At 38.0% G+C, this 20,305-nt stretch overlaps 1 protein-coding gene across 1 annotated transcript in view; it reads left to right on the top strand.

Annotated features, from left to right (window-relative positions):
• Positions 1-20,305, top strand: part of ell2 (elongation factor for RNA polymerase II 2) — a 73,861-nt gene that overhangs the window by 39,347 nt on the left and 14,209 nt on the right. The window contains exons 5-6 of the mRNA XM_059969425.1: positions 7,181-7,437; positions 16,524-16,648. Of these exons, the coding sequence (XP_059825408.1) occupies positions 7,181-7,437; positions 16,524-16,648 (382 nt within the window). The remainder of the gene's footprint in view (positions 1-7,180; positions 7,438-16,523; positions 16,649-20,305) is intronic.

Raw genomic sequence — 20,305 nt, 5'->3', positions numbered from 1 at the left:
CTGCAACAAGAGGATCATATGAGGCAGTCGAAGCAAGCCATTTCAAATGAGCTGTTGTAAAACAAAATGTTGACAGCCAGACAGTCTCACCTACAGGCTTAGCCAGTTCTGTCAATTCCTTTAAAACATACACATTCAAAGTCATTCAAGCTTTGAAAGACTTTGCAAACCAAAGCAAGAACTTGATGGGTTTTTTTTAAAACTCTTGCATTTGGGTGCCTTTTTAAAACAGCGAGTCATTTCTTGAGTTGTTATCATTTTAAATTATTTTCTTCGAAATTGGTCATTGAAGAATATATTTACCTGAAGCTCATGCTACGATACACTCATTTAAACCAAGTGGTACTGAATTCTAAATTTAAAGGTGGGCCATTTAACACAAACTCCTCCAACCCTAAACTGCATGTGGAATCAAACATTGGGCTGCAGCTTGGTACAGGTGGTGAATTGCTGATGACATCTTTTGTATTTCTGTAAGTTTTTTTTAAGTATATAAAAGGTAAAAGAGTTGAGGGTAGATATTGGACCAATAGAAAATGACACTGGAGATATTGTAATGAGAGGCACAGAGATGGCAGAGGAACTGAATGTGTATTTTGCATCACTCTTCACAGTGGAAGACCTATGTAATATACTGGACATTCAAGAATGTTAGGGAAGTGAAGTATGTGCAGTGAAAATTATGATTGAGAAGGTGTTCAGGAAGCTTAATGGTCTGAAGGTGGATAAATCTCCTGGATCCGATGGCATGCACCATCGGGTTCTGAAGGAAGTAGCTACAGAGATTGCAGAGGCATTAAGAATGATCTTTCAGGAATCTATAGATTCTGGCATTGTACCGGGTTACTGGAAAACTTGCAAATGTACTCCACTGTTTAAGAAGGGTGGGAGGCAGCAGAAAGGAAACTATAGACCTGTTAGCCTGACAACAGTGGTTGGAATCGATAGATTATGGAGTACCTGGAGGCACATGACAAGATAGGCCAAAGCCAACATGGTTTCCTAAAAGGAAAATCCTGCCTGACTAACCTATTGCAATTCTTTGAGGAAATTACAAGCCGCGTGGACAAAGGAGATGCAGTAGACGTGGTGTACTTGGATTTTCAGAAGGGCTTTGACAAGGTGATGCACAGGAGGCTGCTTAGCAAGATAGGAGCCAATGGAATTACAGGGTAGTTACTTGCATGGGTGAAGCATTGGTTGATCATCAGAAAGCAGAGAGTGGGAATAAAGAGATCCTATTCTGGATGACTGCCGGGTGTCAGTGACAGGGGTAGATGTTAGGGCTGCTGCTTTTTACAATGTATGTCAATGATTTGGAGTATGGGATTACTGGATTTGTGGCTAAAATTGCCGATGATACAAAGATAGGTGGAGGAGCAGGTAATGGGCAAAGAAGTGGCAAATGAAATACAATGTTGGAAAGTGTATGGCGATGCACTTTGGTGGAAAATATAAACAGGCAGACTATTATTTAGATGGATTTAAAACGCAGAGATGCAAAGGAACTTGGGAGTTCTTTTGCAGGATACCCTAAAGGTTAACCTCCAGGTGGAGTAGATGGTGAAGAAGGCAAATTCAATGTTGGCATTCATTTCTAGAGGTATAGCATATAAGAGCAGGGATGTGATGTTGAGGCTCTGAGGCACTAGTGAGACCACACTTGGAGTATTGTGTGCAGTTTTGGACTCCTTATTTTAGAAAGGATACCCTGAGATAGGATACATTGGAGAGGGTTCAGAGAAGATTCACGAGAATCATTCCAGGAATGAAAGGGTTACTGTAAGAGGAACGTCTGGCAGCTCTTGGACTGAATTTCCTGGAATTCAAGAGAATGAGGGGGGATCTCATAGAAACATTCCAAATGTTAAAAGGCCTGAACAGATTAGATATGGCAGGTATTTCCCATGGTAAGGGAGTCCAGGACAAGAGGGAACGACTTCAGGATTGAAGGATGTCAATTTAGAACAGATGTGGTGAAATTACTTTAGTCAGATGGTGGTAAATCTGTGAAATTTGTTGCCACGAATGGCTGTGAAGACCAAGTCATTGGGTGCATTTAAGGCAGAGATAGATAGGTTCTTGATTAGCCAGGGCATCAAAGGGTATGGGGAGAAGGCAGGGGAGTTGGGATGACTGGAAGAAAGGAATCAGCCTTGGTTGAATGGCAGAACAGGCTCAGTGAGCCGAATGGCCTACTCCGATATCTTATGGTCTTATAAGCATGCAAAATTGTGAAGTTTAATTAAATGTCAATAACGTAGAAGACGTTGTGTCAGTTAGGTTCAGGTGATGAATGCTAATGATTTTGTCTATAATTCTACAAAATTCAAGCTAATTTAGTACAGAAGCTGAGAAACTGAGAAAAAGAAATGTTTATTCTGTTTGCAGGGAAAAAAGGTCTAAATTTCCAAAACTGAAAACTTCATTTAATGTTCTTTGAATGAATTTATTTTATATTGCATTCTCAACAGCAAATGAGTGACAAATTTAAAATTGTTTATCAGAAATTGGTGCATGTATTGAAGTAATTACTGACCCACAAAGTATAGCAGGTCTGTGTGGTGGTCTCCTTTACTTGGGCCTGCTTTTGGGCATCAATAAAGGGGATCTAACATTGTTATCATTAATCTGGCTGTAGTAAAAGGCACAATTTTTTCTACTTTTCAAAATGTTAATTATCATCCTGGAAAATTTGAAGGAGCAATGTTATCACATGATTCAGTTTTCTTGATTGCACTTTCAAGCAACTAAGTTTTGATTGTATCAAAGGAAAATACTTGGCCTGTATTCTGTGGTTAAATGAAGAGCTTTGCTGTTGACTTCAAACCGACGTTACCACCAGCCAAACAGCTTCAAGAAGTCATATGGTTTTACTGTTTCTCATATCCTTATCCATATTTAAAATTTTCACGTTGAAATTTCTTTGAGCTTGCATTCAAATCTGTATATATCTAGAGAAGCAGCATGGATAACAGCCCCTTCTGGAATTTGAGAGAAAATCAGAGTGCCTGAAGAAACCTATTCAGTCATAGGGAGAATGTACAGTACAAACTCCTTACAAATAGTGGTGGGATTTGAGTCCAGGTCACTAACACTAATAGCGTTATGTTAACAGCTTATGCTGCCCCACAGAATCTGTTTCTGCCATTCTGCCCTACTCAACATCTATGCTTCATTGTTCATCGTCAAATAGCTTAGAATGTATTTGCTGCTAGGCTTACAAGTTTCTATAGGAGGAGAAATTGCCTGGGGAGAAGAACCAAGAGTTCAGGTTGATGGATGCCGGTTTAGTCTGGTCTGGTTTGGTCGCGTCCATATTTAATAGCTGCTTACGCTCTGGTGATTCAGTGGGTGGTGAATCTACAGAGTCCTCTGTCCCAACATGCGGTGGAAGCTGCATCATTAGAAGTAATTAAAATGGAGGTGGATAAATATTTGAGTCATGGAGGGGTGTGTCGAAATTACACAGAGTATTTAAGGGCAGCATAGTCAGCAATGATCATACTATATATGGTGGAGCAAGCTTGAATGTATGATAACCTCTTTCTGATCTCATTTTTTGGTCTTATGGTGAATTTGATAATTCTGGAAATGCTATGGATATATGATAATGTATCAGATGCAGGCAAATAGGGAGGGAGAGAAAAGTTCGAGTTAGTCCTAATGGTAGGGTAATTACTTCAATCTGGTATTTTCCCAAACCAAGGTAGAGAGCTGAGGATGGGTAATATGCCTATTACCTATTGGCATCATGTCCAGGACAGGTTCAGTTTCCCCTTATCTACCCTCCCTTAATTTTCCAACAAAAGCTGAGACCTGCCATAAATCATTAACTGCAGAACTTGCAGTTATCTAAATCTTGCAGAATTTAAAGGTGTATTATTCTCATTTTTCACCTCTCCTTGGTTTTCAATATGCTTTGAATAATAGTTGTCATGTTCTCTGCAGGTAGCAGTGATGAGAATTTGTCAAGTTAGGTTGAGTGCTCAACGATACATCCTTGCAATTTGAATTGTATTCCAGCAGGAAGATGCCATTCACAATAAAAAAAATTTAAATCTCACTTAGTACTGTATTAACTTAGATTTAAGTGATTGTCAAATTTATTCATGAATTGATAGCACAATAAATTTTAATGAAATAAAATTATGGTTGATATTTTTGACTAACCTTTTAAATTTTCATTTTTTTGTGATTTTGAATTCTTACTACCTCAATCTTCAGCTGTTTAACTTGTACCGAGTCAGGAACCGATTTCTATATCAAGTCTTTCAGAATATTTACTGGTGTGATTGAACCAACATTTACTTTTCTTCTTGAGTTTTTATTTTCATCTTTGTATTCATCTTGAATTTTTTTTTTGTTTTATCACATTTATCTCGATTTGGGGAAAAATAATATGCTACTGAACTTGTGCAGGGTTCTCAATGTTACTAGAATTTTGGAAAAATAGTCAAAGAAATACTGAAAATAGCAAACTAGCCCTTTATTGAAGCTGTAAAATCTCTCAGGTCATTCTCTTTAAAACATCATCTGCAAAGTTTAAAGTTCGTTTTATTTACTTGCATTTTGATCACATGATGCATACTTGACCTTGCTTAGTATAGCTACGGCATGTTTGGAATATACAGAAAGCTGGGTATTTTACTTTGAACACCAGAAATTCTCCATCAAGTGGGAAGACTGCTTTAGCTGAAAATATTCTTAAATACTGTATCTTCACTTGAATAAGATTGTTAAAACATTGCTTTTGATCTTTATTTTGATCTGCCAACTAGCACCAAAACAATGAGTTGTTGATTTTCATATGGGCTGTAATCAATATTTAGCCCCATGGTATGAGGCAATTACGGTAAATGCCTGTTCCTTGTGGGAGTGAGGATCTGAAGGAAAATGGTGAGTAGGTGGGAAAAATTAGAAGAAATTTAACTATTTGTATATAATAACCATTCCTTGTGCAGAAATATCAAACGCTTGCTGCTGTTTTGCTGTCAATGGTGTTCTTTCAGTTTTTTTGTAAGGATTATAGCTGAATAATATTTGGTCAGACTATAACTTGATGATCTTGCTCAGTATAGCTATGTCCTGTATGGAATATGCAGAATTTGGTTAGAATGTGAAAATCTGTCTCAAGTGATCTATGCTTTGGTAAAGTTAATCTGCTGTTAGACTTGAGTGTTTTTTGTAGAAAAATTAAAATTCTTCTGATGTTACTTTGGGCATTTCTCCATTCTTGTATTTTTATGGTGTTTACTCTGTCTCAAATTCTATTAAAAGAAAATGCCAAAAATATTCAAGCTAGGCAGCATGTGTGATTGGCAAAATATAAGGTTTCAAATCTCTGGGCTCTCATCAGATTGGATATGTGGAGACTTTTGTTTTTCCCTGTGCTACTCTGGTAACCACATTTATTGGTGGTGCCACTTTCTCCTCTTGAACTGGAATTTTAAAAACTTGTTGCATTAGAACACAAATTGTACTGTCTTTTTTAGATACCATTGTGATCCAAGATTAAGTTGGAGGAATTTGAGAAGAGCTAATTATATTACAGTGACATTTTATAACTACACTTGTCATTATCTCAGAATTTTAAAAGACTTCCCTGTCCTTGTGCATGCCACTACAATTGCTTTGTTCCTTTTCATTTCTCAACTAGGGCATCTGCATTATGCAGGGTCATCCTTAATGGGAAGTTGTGTAACTATCCAAATTGTTCAAGGAATATCTGCAGCATTGTGGAAAACATTTACAAAGTGACGAGCCAGTTTTGCAAAGGAAGAGCTATTCTGTCACACTTGATAAGAAAATTGGTATTAGTTTAGGAGAGTTCCTTAGGTGTTCGGTGTTGAGGATTTTATCATGTAAACGTGTTCTTCAGGTGAACCTCAGCTAGGGTTTGAATTCAATGTCTGTATTCTCAACTGAATTTATTACCAAAATTCTTCATCTGTGCTCTGAACTTTCTAAAACAATCCATTTTATGCTGCCATTACCTCCAGAGTTAATTTCTGTAATACTTGCTACCTGGTGCACCAATCTCAACCCTCAATAAATTTCAGTTTATACCAAATACACTCCATCGTTCAACTTAGACACAAGTTACTCTTTTAAATTCCTTTGTCCTATTACACTATTCTCCCCAATAAATTCACCATCCTCATTGCTCTAATCATTCTTTCCTGCTAATAATTCATAACCACGTGTCTAGGCTCATTTGGAAAATTTCACTGTCTTGCCACTCCTACATAATTTTGTATACTTTCCTTTGTTTCAGCTTTGGCTAGCTGACGAATTTTGTCTGGTTTGGCATTTTTGGCATGCCTTGTAGATTTTTTTGCTACATTGAAAGGGAAAAGAGCACATTAATATTGTATTCTTGGTGGCTTACTCCTAAGGAGGTTCACATTCTTTTGGTACTGTAGGACATCCTACAAAGCTATTAGGCCTTTCTGTTCAGCACCTATAACATTTGTCAACTTTTTTTGTTCAATTTTTAATCACAACCAGGCTATACCCCTTTTTAATACTTGCCTGATTTGTCCTGCCTCAGATAAGCTCTGGATAATTTACTCTTGTGTTAATGAAAATTTGCACCTTTGATTTCCAGAACAATCCTAGTCCAGATTACACCATTGGACTTCTGGCCTATCCATTTTTTTAATTGATGTCAATCAGATGTGTAGTGCCAACACTAAAATCAATTCATGACCTTAGTTCATTGATATCATGATGTTCACCTGGAATTTTGCTTTTAATGTGTTTGATAGTACTTAATAGATACTAATGTGCATTTTGTATTTCAAGCTTTGTTTAACAATGTAGTAGGCTAAGCCATTAAAATAGTAATTATTTTTCAATAAACTCTGTATTTTCAATCCCTTATTAATTTCTATACCTTGGAAGATGGCAAATGAGAAAATTCATTTGTTTCTGATGTACCAAAGTGAATTCATAGTTCATTATTTGCATGAAAGTTTCCAGGTTTGCTCACTTAATTGTAAAATAAACTTATACTGGTCATCAGAAGTATTGCTGAAATAGCTTTGGGAAAGGATTATTATTTTACCTACACACTCACTTTGGAATGGAAAAAAATAATTTAACAGAATTATACAATTTGAGTTTCTTGCGATTTGGTTTTCTTTTAATTTAGAAGTTGTTTTTGTACTATTTCTAGGTAAGCGAGTGCAGATTCGTAAGCCAGCACCAGGCATCCCCGATGCTGTACCCGAACGGAAACGATCAACCCCTATTAATCCTGCAAGTACAATAAGGAAGTGCAATACAAACACTGTTTCCCAGCGATCATATAGGGATAGGGCGATCCACTTATTGGTACTAAAACCTTTCAAGAAACCAGAGCTTCTGGCTCGATTACAGAAAGATGGTGTTAGTCAGAAAGACAAGAATTCCCTTGGACCAATTCTACAACAGGTCAGTAGTGGCAGATGCAGTTTTCATACATCACTATTCAAGCTAGTTCTTGATGGTAGGAATAATTGAACTCTTAATTTAACTAACTTACTGTCTTTAATTTTGCCAGCTTTTTAAAAATGTTATCTGATACTATGTATGTTGCAGAAGTTTGAAACCTGCGTGTGAATTTTCAAGCTAGCAAAGTGGGTTTAGTTACAACAATAGCCTCACAGACAATATGTATTTTCCTATTTAAATTCTGCATTTTCAAATTTTGATCCTTTTGCTGATTTGAATAATGTCTAACAAAGACCATCATTCAAATCAATCTGAAAAGTTCAGTAATTAGGAGGAAAGGAATGGTGACCAGTTCTTCAGTTGTATAAGACTTTAACCCTTTTTCATTGCAGCTTTATGGATGTTGCAAACATTTTTACATAATTAATACTGAGTAAAGCAGATTATTCTCTCATGACTGTACACTAAGTGGTTTTCAGCAGCAACCAGAAAAGTCATAACCTGAAGTCATTTGCTTTTATGTATATACTATGAACTCATGTTTTGTGGTGTCAGAATTTAGTATAATCACAAAATTTTGAGTATTTCAAATGATAAACACTAGAGCAGGAGTTCCCAAGCTGGGGTACACGGCCTCCTCAGTTAATGGTGAGGGTCCATGGCATACAAAAGCTTTTTTTTCTGCCTCAGCTCTACACTGTAGTTTCCTGAATAATCATCAATATAAATTCTGTCTTTTCAATCGGTCCATTTGAAATTTGCAACATTGCTTTCAAGTTAATGTCAGCTAACCCTTCAACTTGCTTGATCATTCTGTCAGGTAATAACTGATATTTGTATCAAACTCAATTACTTAGTTCTATATTCTATACAACTATTTCTAATTTTTTTTTAAAAAAATGTTGATCTCTGTGAAAGTACCACTTGACCAAGTTCCAGCTGTTATAACTATTTCAGACAGTGTTACAGATTTCCACTAGGTGTAGGCATGGCAGAATTGTTTCCTGAATTTATTTCTGCATGGGCTGTCTTAAAAGAAATTATTCCTTTTGGTGCAGCTCTTTCCCCACTAAATGGTTAGATTTTTAAAAAGCTACTTTATATCTTAATCGTTTTAAATACTGTAGACTAATTCAATGCTCAAATATTACTCCTAATTACATTTTCTTTTCCGCACTTAAAATTGTGATCTTAGTCATAGATTCTAAATTGTAAACATTTCCACTATGCTCTGATTGCTTTCTGTTCAAAATCAAAAATACACTACCAGACGTTATTTTCATGAAAGTGGATGACCTGAAAGGGCTAAGAGGAATGAAATTTGGCTGAAGTGTAGCTATCATTAAAAAGGAAGATTAGCTTAATTAGTATGTGGAGACTTTTGGAAATCAACAAATGGTCAGGGTACTGTTTGCTTAACCTTTCAGTTTTATCTTGTAGAAATCCACTTAGTAAGAATAGAATTGTATCTATTTTGTTCCTATTAAGTGAAGCTGAGGGATAATGGACAAGACGTTCTTGCTCACATAAACAGATTATTCCTTCCAATATTTACTCAATGGTAGTGTGACATTGTGTTGAATTGTCCAGATTAGCTATCTGAATGGGTACTAAAATTATTTTGAACATTCAAAATGCCCGCTAAATGTCAGCCCATGATAGTAATTGTCTTTGAGTTCTTTGCCTCAGTAGACACAATTGGTCATGGACATTTGAAATATACAACCACGAAAGTTGATGAGATGTTTGTTGTATTCTGTTTTGCTGCAGTATAAAATTTAAATCATGCACTTGTTCAGCATGATGCTCCTCTATCATGCAATCAAAAATAACTTAGAATGTTTGTGACGGAATTGTGACCGGGATTTTTCTTCATTACAATTGTTTCTATACCAAATTACAAAAATCTCTGAAATCACTGCATAGTTTTCTCTGATATTTCTAAGTTGAGTACAGCTAAAAAGATCTGTCATAATTTGCTTAAGTAACACTAGTTATACCTTCTATACTGGAGATGTATAAATCGTACACAATATTTGCAGAGTCATGGCTGTCATCGTGTAACTGTATATTATATTAACCTGCATTGCCAATGGGCCTAGTTTTTGCTATGTTTGGAAGTGTTGGAGGAGAGGATTTGGAAAGTGCAGTCTTTTCTGACTTAACAACTGTCCCATGTGCTGCTACTATTGCCATGGGTCAATTTATGGTCAAGTATTTATGTGGTTTATTTATAGCCTAAGTATTTACTTTCACTTCAATATTGCATCTATACTTTTATATGGTCATATTACAATTGTTTATTACTGGTAGCTATTGACCCTTCTTAAAATTCCAGTTTGACTAAAATGGCCCGAGTTAGGAGCTTCAATGCACCTTGCACTGAAATGTCTGCTTCAATTTTGCGCATATTTGTATATTGATCTTTTCCATGGTAAAACATTAATTTGCAGAATTGGAAGCAAAATTGTAATTTAACCAATTACTATTGTTCTCAACTGTGGCCTTTATTGACAAATTCTGGCAAGTAGTGAGGGTTTATCAATGTAGGTTTCTTTGTGCAGAGATGTGCCCACAGGCCTGTCAATTTAAACTATCACATTATGAGAATGTTCGTTTTTCAATACCTACATCAATAAAATTTTTATTTTGATGGATAGAAACACCTGGCATGTAGCATGTCTTCAGAATGGCCCCCTCAGTCCTGACTGATTGGAAATTGGGGTTAGACAAATGAATATTTGTTACATTGGTTTGAAAGATTGCCTCGCTTGCAACAACAGAAACCAGTCTGCACATTCTTCCATGCTTGCTGCCCATTGTCTCTTTAAACCCTGGTGTGAATTTTGAGTGCCAAAGCATCAGCATGTGTCACTGAATTCTGAGAAGCTGGTCCACAAAAAATTGATCTGTTCTATTAGCATAGACTTTGCATGTTTTTTTAATTATGGTTATAGTATTGTATCTAAGGAATCTGTGGTGATGTTGACAAGCTCCCATGGTGCACTGGAAAGTTTAAAAATATTGGTTTAAAACATTTTACACATTAAAAGATTGGAATAAAAAGAAGCAACAGTTAGCTGAAATAACGAATTTTATTTGGAAAACACTATTTTGGAGTTTTTAAGGGGAATTACCACACCCACATTAAGGCCAGAGTTATTTATTTAGAGATAAAAAGCCTAGCAAGATACACTACCAGCAATCCCCTTATTAACCCAAACCAAATCATAAGACAATTTATCATGACCAATTTACCTAGTCACAGTCTTTGGACTGTGGGAGGATACCAGAACACCTGGAGGATGCCCGCTCCTTCTTGAGGAGGAAGTGCAAACTCTTTACAGATGGCACTGAAATTGAACTCCGAGCTCTGACATCCTGAGCTGTACTGCTGTTGTGTTGACTGCCACACCATTGTGACCAAGTTGTAATTGATTCAGAATGATTTTTAAAACTCTGGCCTCTTTCAGTCGTGTATATTTTCAGGATATTTTAGGTATTGTTCATGAGTAATTTTTTGTGATAATTCTCATTTCTTGAGGTTTTTGACAAAGTTCCAAATAGGTGCACATTCATTAAGGCCGGAGTTATATACTTAAAGACGCAGAGTGAAACAGGCCTTTCCAGCCTAACAAGCCACACTGCCAGCAACGATCTATTAAACCTAGCCAAAACACACTAAATCCTTTTTCAAATGCACATTTGTTTGCAACCTCCTACACTCTAATGAAACAAGTCTGAACCTGAACAATCCCTCCATAATCAGACCTTTGAGTCTTAGCAACATCCTTGTAAATCTCCCCTGCATTCTTTCCATCTTGATGATATAAGTAGGCTGACCAAAACCAAACACAATATTCCAAATGTGGCCTCAAAAGTTTTGTTCAGCTACAGTATAGCATCGCCACTGACATAACCAATACTCTGACTGATGAAGCACAGTGCAGCTTATCCATCTTGTCTACAGTTTACAGAGCATAATGCTCTTGTATTCCTAAGTCCCTCTGCTCACATGTGTTTATTAAGGGCAAGAAGATGGCCAGGAAAAGAGTAAATCTACTAAGGAGGCAATCGTATGTTCGTGAAGCCCTTTAATGGGGGCAGTGACTCACTTCACACTTACCAGTCAATTGTTCGGTCTCCATTAATCCAAGATTATAATGAAATGTGCTACCATTTAAAAAAAAATCAATTTGGAAATACAGCACTGAATAGGCCCTACTGACCCCTCAAGCCGTGCTGCTCAGTAATCACCAATAATCCTGATTTAACTCTAATCGGGACAATTTAAATCAACCTACCTGGTATATTTTAGGACCATGAGAGGAAACCGGAATACCCAGAGAAAAACCACTCCTCCTGTGGGGAGGACGTACAGGGGCTCCTTGCAGAGGATGCTAGAATTGAACTCTGAACTCCAGCCACCTGAGCTTTAATAAATAGTTCATGCTAACCACTATGCTACTGTGACGCCTAGTACCCAAACTGTATCCTTTAATTGTGAGGATAGGCCACAAGATTTTTTTTATAAAAGGTGCGCTGTGTCACATTGAGTAAAGACTGATGTGCTTGTGGCTGATGGTCCTTTATCCATACAAAAAATACCAAAACATCTGTTTTACTTGTTTGCGAGGGTCATAATTTAGGATAAGAATGCTGATGGAGCTCCTTGCTGCTTGCATTTTGCTGCTTCTTCACCAGGTCGTAGAGCAAGGGCTCATGAAGTTGCAATTTGGGGTTGTCATGAGCGCTGCTTGTAATACAGGGTGTCCTGAATATGAAGATAATTATAGAGATCATGCCTCAATGTACCATTTGACTGGAGTACTTCCACTAACTGTAGAGAGTCAGTTCACTTGTTTCCTTGTGTTGAGTCGTTCTCTTTTGTGAGCCGTTTCCTTGAAACTTTTACTAGCTCAAAGTAATGAAGTAGATCAGAAAACTTGAGTTTTGTTTGCTGAACAAACTCGATTGTTTGTAATGCTCAATATTAAAATTAATGTATAAATGGAATATATAATCATGATTTTGCAGCTTGTCTTCACAGTAAGAATGCATTAGGCTACTGTATGTATATGACATGAATTGTACAACTGTTGGATAAATGGCACAAACATGTAAAGTTTGAATCTTGGTAAGATGCCTTGGTTTTTAATTGGCTGTCATTGGTCAGAGTCAATAATAAAACAATATTGAAACAATTTTCCAAGTAAATGAGTTTACAAGAGATTTACCTGTTTTTGTAGCTGTTTCTGTCCTTTGATTGTTCCTTGGAAATATGCTTTCCATAACTTGGGTTAAAATGTAGTGTGCTTGAAAAATACTGTTCCAATAAAGGACTAAACTCTTGCATGTTATATTTAGACTTCATTTCTTCTTTTATATTTTAAAAATGGCAGCAAAAGACGCTCTTCCTATCCCTAATAATTTGTAGTTTCAATGCTAGTGAGGGGTGAGACATATGAACAAAAAGCTATCCGATCACTTGTTAATAGACTTTTCAAAATTCCATGCACTTATTGAATAGGTTAAAACAATTCATTGGCCTTGCCAAAAAATGGGGACCAAATTTGAAGCATTGTGTACTTTTTTGCTCATCTACCTACAAGAAAGATACCAGTAAGATTGAAAGAGAACAGAAAATTTGCAAAGGTGTTTCTAGAAATTAAGGATCTGAATTACAGGGAAACGTTTAGTAGCTTAGGACTTTATTCCCTGCTGTATACAATATGTGACAGATTTGATTGAGGGGTATAGATGGGGCAAATGCAAGCAGGCTTTTTCCACTAAGACAAGAAAATCTGCAAATGCTGAAAATGTAAAAGCAATGCACAAAATGCTGGAGGAACTCGGCAGGTCAGGTAGCATCTATAGAAAAGAGTAAACAGTTGATATGTCAGTCCAAGACGCTTTATCAAGACTGAAACTTTGACTGTTTACTTTTTTCCATAGATGCTGCTTGGCTTGGCAGTGTTACTCCAGCATTTTGTTATTCCATAAGGTTAGGTGAGACTGGAACTAGAGTTTATGGATGAAAGGTGAAATATTTAAGGGGAACTGGGGGGAAGCATCTTCACTTAGAGGATGGGGAGTGTGGAATAAGCTACCAGTGGAATTGGTGGATGCAGGTTAGATTGAAATATTTAGAAGTTTGGATAAGTACATGGATATGAGGGATATGGAGGGCTATGGTCCAGATGCAGGTAGATGGGACTAGGCAGAATAACAGGCATTGTCTAGATGGGCTGAAGGGGCTGTTTCTGAGCTGTAGTGTTCTATAATTGCTAGATAATATTTGTTGCATCTGGACATAGCTGTATAGTAACAGTTTTTGATTTTATTTTCAATAAATATTTCAAGTCCTGAAAATTATTTCTGGTTCCGCACGGCCAACAGAATATGGACGTCTCTGGAATGCAAAGGAAATTTACCAGAGTCATTTCAGGGATAAGTAATTTCAGCTGTAGTGTTAGGCTGGAAGTGCTGAGATTTTAATTAAATTAAGGCAAATTTGGTTGAGAGGTGGGACAATGTGGAGAAAGATTTCGTAGAGGTGCACAACATAATGATGGATATAAATGATGTCAACAAATAATGTCATACCAGTTGAGGCCAGTATTTCAGGTTTTGGGCAAGAGATGCATTTGCTGTGCAAGGAATCTTTTCCCCGCAGTAAATAATAATGATGTAGTACAAGCCACCTGTGAGGATTGTAGAAGTGGAGACTCTATCAATTTCAGAAGTGCAATTTGAGCAGAATAGTGGAGCTGCCTGAATTGCTCTTTAAAGAGTTAACTTAAATTCCTTGGGGTTGATTGTTTGCCTCAAACGCCATTATGACTTTGGGTCTCAAGTACCAGGCTGCTGTTTGTAGGCTTCAGTTCAGCGCTTAACACCATCTTACCCCAGAAACTAGTGGGGAAAGTGTCCTTGATGGGCCTCTCTCTGTAACTGGATAATTTCTGGACTACTTAGCAGAAAGGCCACAGTCAGTCTATGTGTGCAGCAGCATCTCTAGTCCCGCTACGCTGAGCACTGGTGCTGGCCAAGGCTGTGCGCTCAGCCCACTGCTGTTCACATTGCCGACGCATGACTGTCGCAGGATTGAGTTCAAACCATGTCATAGTGTGCAGATGACACAACAGTGGTTGGCCTCATCATCAACAACAGTGATGAGTTGGAGTACAGAGAGAAAGTGGAGCAGCTAGTGGACTGGTGTGAGAAGAGCAACCCAAGTCTAAATGCGGAGAAGACCAATCAGACATTTATTAGAAGCACTGCATACACAGGGCTGTTTATTCACCCATCAATCCAGCATCCTCTTTGACTTTCTTCCATCAGCCAGGAGACTCCAGTGCATGAAGTCAAGAGAGTGGGAAATGGTTTCTTCACTCAGGCCATGACTTCCCAGCCACATCGCACTCGAAGTGTCATTGGTTAATCTCTTCTGCACTTTACAATATTTAATTTATGCACTGTTTATTTTTGTGAAATCCATCTATAGGTTTCAACCTTGCTTTCACAAATTGTTATACAGTATGTGTTGTGTATACTACTGCGCTTTACACCTGGTTCAGAGAGACATCTGGTTTGACGGTATATCTCTATTAAACAACAACAAACTTGATTCTAGAATTTTAAGAAGTTGCACACCTTGTATATACATTTGAAATGTGAAGTTACCTGAATAGAGTTCTGGTTCGCAAAGTGACGAACATTGTAGATGGAAAAAAATCCTATGTGGAATAGAGAACATTTGTCAAATGCCTTCATTAAGTCTGCCTGATTTAGGCTCGAGATACCCTTTTCACCAAAATGTTGCACAAAGATAAAATGCTGTAATCTTGGTTAGTATTTAAACCCATAACCTTTTACAGCAGGTGCACTATCAGCTGAATGAAACTGAAGATTTAATTTTTGAGATTGTATGAGTGCTCAAAAATAAGTGCAATAGAAACCAGAGACTAAAGTTTCTTGAAATGTTCACTTGTATTCGTTCCACTGTTTCCTGAATCCTGTTTCACAGCTGGCTGAGTGTTTACACCACATGGCCCCTTGTTCTTGAGGATCGTGAGCCTGGCATGCATTTGAGCATGTATATTTCCTGGGGAAAAATATTGTCAGAGGGCAGTTTTGTTTTCACATAACTTTTTTGTAGCCCCACAAATTGTCTCGTTAATTACCAGCATCTGTAACATTTTGCATAGGTATTATTTTAACAGACTTTTTGTAGTTGTGTTTTTACTTGTCATGTTAAACTTTCCATTCCTTTGGATGCAGAATTACATGGAGCATTTGAATCTTCTAGAATAAAATTGTACTAAGCCTAAAGAATTGAATATATTTCTTACATTCTTCACAAACATTAGTAAAAATCTTTACATTATGTCTTTCATTTAAATGTGCAAAGTTCAATTTATAGTAATTTGTAATAAATGCTATGTACAACAAGACAGTCAATATAGTATAGAATGCAATTCTATCAGCATGAATTGTGTATTTGTAGAATTTTCTAACACAGAAGGCTGTTGAAGCCACATTAAATATCTTGAAGGAATCTGGTATAGTTCCAGAGATTAAAGATGTTGACTGATTTGGCCAAGAAAAGGAACGGGAATGAATTTTAATATCAACCATTAAATGCTGGACCAGGCTTGAAGGGTGAATATCCCCACTAAATATTCCTCTGCCTGTTTGATCCTTTTTTGCATTTTTAAGGGACATATTTCAGAAATATTTTTAGTTAATAGTTAATATAAAATCTAAACCACTCATCCTCGCATCTCTTGCCTCTGCTAAGTACTTTACAGAAAATCCTAATTGTAAGGTTGCTTGTTAATTGAAGGCCTAATGAATTTTCATTTTTCCTTAAGCTGCTGTTTAATCTTATACTAGTTTGGAAATTTTCTGAATTGAGCCCCTATTTTGTAGGGGGTACCTGTTTTATCACTTTTTTAAAAACAGTACTGCATGTTTTGTTTGTAATTTTAATATTTTGTGCAATAGTCTTGTCATCTGCTTTTAAGTTGTTAGTCCTGGATCATTATTCTCTTGGCTTTAAAAAAGGTTTTCTTTCTACATAGGTGGCTAATATAAACCCAAAAGACAACTCCTATACTGTGAAGGATTTTGTTTATAAGGAGGTCCAGCGGGACTGGCCGGGTTACTCAGAAGAGGATCGGCAGTTGTTCGACAAAGTGGTTTCCAGGTAAATTAAATGGGGGTTAGTAAAATTCCTTTGTCTTCATTACTAAAAAAAATCAAGCAGAGATCTGAAAAGTCTGTAAAGGACGGTAAAAGTATGAAGCAACGCAAACAAAACACTGGAGGAACTCGGCAAGTTCTGCAGTGTCTATAGAGCAAAATTATCTCTGCCTCATTTCTGAGTTCCTCGAACTTGTTATTCAAGAATTCCAGCATCTGTAGAATCTCTCCTGTCTCAGTTTGCAAGAATTGATCTGGTGCAGATCCTAGGTCTTTTACTGAGAGATCCTAATTTCATGATCCTACATAGTGAAGCAATAGGGGATCATTTGGAGCAGCAACCAGACATAAGACTGCTTAGTACTAAGGCTGTGTATTATCATTGGTGATGGTAATATTTTTTTAATTGCTAGTATTTGCTGTTTCTCAGATAAATCTTTGAGTCCATTTATAGTACTCCACCTTAAACTGGATTAATTGATCTATATATTGGCTTGGAATTGCAATCCAGGCTTTTAACCTTGGTGCTACTGTGAATGACTAAAACTAGGGTGCACAGAAGCTCTAAATGGGAAATATAAGATGTTGTTCACACAGCAAACCATCAGGAGAGGGACTGCAAGAGAATTTCAACTTTCCTGACACAAGGTTTTATATCACCTCCACCACCGTTGCCGGCAGCCCATTTCACACACTCACCACTGAGTAAAAAATTTACCCCTGAGATCTCCTCTGTACCTACTCCCCAGCACCTTAAACCTGTGCCCTTTCGTGGCAACTATTTCAGCCCTGGGAAAAAGCCTCTGACTATCCAGACAATCAATGCCTCTCATCATCTTATACACCGCTATCAGGTCACCTCTCATCCTCCTGCACTCCAAGGAGAAAAAGCCGAGTGCACTCAACCTATTCTCATAAGGCATGCTCCCCAATCCAGGCAACATCCTTGTAAATCTCCTCTGCACCCTTCCTATGGATTCCACATCCTTTGTGTAGTGAGGCGACCAGAACTGAGCACAGTACTCCAAGTAGAGTCTGACCAGGGTCCTATATAGCTGCAACGTTACCTCTCGGCTCCTAAATTCAATTCCACGATTGAAGGCCAAAACACCATATGCCTTCTTAACCAGAGAGTCAACCTGCAGAGCTGCTTTGAGTGTCCTATGGACTAGGACCCCCTCTGATCTTCCACACTGCCTAGAGTCTTACCATTAATACCATATTCTGCCATTATATTTGACCTACCAAAATGAACCACTTCATACTTACCTGGGTTGAACTCCATCTGCCACTTCTCAGCCCAGTTTTGCATACTATCAATGTCCTGCTGTAACCTCTGACAGCCCTCCACACTACCCACAACACCTCCAACCTTTATGTCATCAGCAAACTTACTAACCCATCCCTCTACTTCCTCATCCAGGTCATTTATAAAAATCATGAAGAGTTAGGGTCCCAGAACAGATCCCTGAGGCACACCACTGGTCACTGACCTCCGTGCAACCACTCTTTGCCTTCTGTGGGCAAGCCAGTTCTGCATCCACAAAGCAATGTCCCCTTGGATCCCATGTCTCCTTACTTTCTCAATAAGCCTTGCATGATGTACCTTATCAAATGCCTTGCTGAAATTCATATACACTACCTCTACTGCTCTTCCTTCATCAATGTGTTTAGTCACATCCTCAAAAAATTCAATCAGGCTTGTAAGGCACGACCTGTCCTTGACAAAGCCATGCTGTCTATTCCTAATCATGTTATACCTCTGCAAATGTTCATAAATTCTGCCTCCCAGGATATTCTCCATCACTTACCAACTACTGAAGTAAGACTCACTGGTCTATAAATTTCTGGGCTATCTCTAATCCCTTCCTTGAATAAAGGAACAACATCCGCAACCCTCCAATCCTCTGGAATCTCTCCCGTCCCCTTTGATGATTCAAAGATTGTCGCCAGAGGCTCAGTAATCTCCTCCCTCACCTCCCACAGTAGCCTGGGGTGCATCTCATCTGGTCCCGGCAATTTATCCAGCTTGATGCTTTCCAAAATCTCCAGCACATCCTCTTTCTTAATAACTACATACTCAAGCTTTTCAGTCTGCTGCAAGTCAGCGCTACAATCACCAAGATCCTTTTCCGTAGTGAATACTGAAGTAAAGTATTCATTAAGTACCTTTGCTATTTCCATACACACTTTTCCACTGTCACGCTTGATAGGTCCTATTCTTTCATGTCTTCTCCTCTTGCTCTTCACATACTTATAGGATGTCTTGGGGTTTTCCTTAATCCTGCCCGCCAAGGCCTTCTCATGGCCCCTTCTGGCTCTCTTAATTTCCTTTTTAAGCTCCTTCATGTTAACCTTATAATCTTCTAGATCTGTAACATTACCTAGCTCTCTGAACCTTTTGTAAGCTTTTCTTGCCTAGATTTATTACAGCCTTTGTACACCACGGTTCCTCTACCCTACCATAACCTCCCTGTCTCATTGGAATGTACCTGTGCAGAACTCCACACAAATATCCCCTGAATATTTGCCACATTTTTTTCGGTACTTTTCCCAGAGAACATCTGTTCCCAATTTAAGCTTCCAATTACCTGCCTGATAGCCTCATAATTCCCCTTACTGCAATTAAACGCTTTTCTAACTTGTCTGTTCCTGGCTCTCTCCAATGCTATCGTAAAGCAGATTGAATTATGATCACTGTCTCCAAAATGCTGTCCCACTGAGAGATCTGACACCTGACCAGGTTCATTTCCCAATACCAAATAAAGTACAGTCTCTCCTCTTGTAGGCTTATCTACGTATTGTGTCAAGAAACCTTCCTGCATACACCTAACAAACTCTACCCCATCTAAACCCTTTGCTCTAGGAAGATGCCAATCGGTATTTGAGAAATTAAAATGTCCTATCACGACAGCTCTATTATTACACCTTTCCAGGATCTGTTTCCCTATCTGCTCCTCGATATCCCTGTTACTATTAGGTGGCCTACATTTTAAAAAAAAACCAGTAAAGTTATTGACCCCTTCCTGTTCCTAACCTCCACTCAGAGACTCCATAGACAATCCCTCCATGGCATCCACCTTGTCTGCAGCCGTGACACTATCTCTGATCAGCAGTGCCACGCCCCCATTTATTTTGCCTCCCTCCCTGTCCTTTCTGAAACGACTAAAACCCAGCACTTGAAGTAACAATTCCTGTCCCTGAGTCATCCAAGTCTCTGTAATGGCCACCACATCCTAGCTCCAAGTACTGATCAATTTCCTGAAGACTGGTTCTGGTTCTCATTTTAGTTGATCCATAATTATGCTATTCGTAATGGCATGATTCCGGAATGATCCCTAACAGTGTTTTAGCTTCAACTTCATAGTAAGAAACATTTCCTACAATTTCTATTTTACTTTACAAAAGTCAAAAACAATTTAGTAATACTTACAAAATGCTGGAGGAATGCAACAGGCCAGACAGCATCTATGGAAAAGAGTATTGTCAATGTTTCGGACCCGAAACGTTGATTGTCAACTCTTTTCCATCAATCCTATCTGACCTGCTGAGTATCTGCAGCATTGTGTGTGTGTGTGTGGGGGGGGGGGGCTTTGGATATCTAGCATTTGCACATTTTCCCTTGTTTATAATTTTTTTTTGTTCTCTGAATGTTTAAAAC

Source organism: Hypanus sabinus, chromosome 5 (genome assembly GCF_030144855.1).
Source record: "Hypanus sabinus isolate sHypSab1 chromosome 5, sHypSab1.hap1, whole genome shotgun sequence".
In the NCBI taxonomy this organism is placed as follows: domain Eukaryota; kingdom Metazoa; phylum Chordata; class Chondrichthyes; order Myliobatiformes; family Dasyatidae; genus Hypanus; species Hypanus sabinus.
Note: the sequence above shows the minus strand (reverse complement) of the source record. Positions and strands in the feature narration are given on the sequence as shown.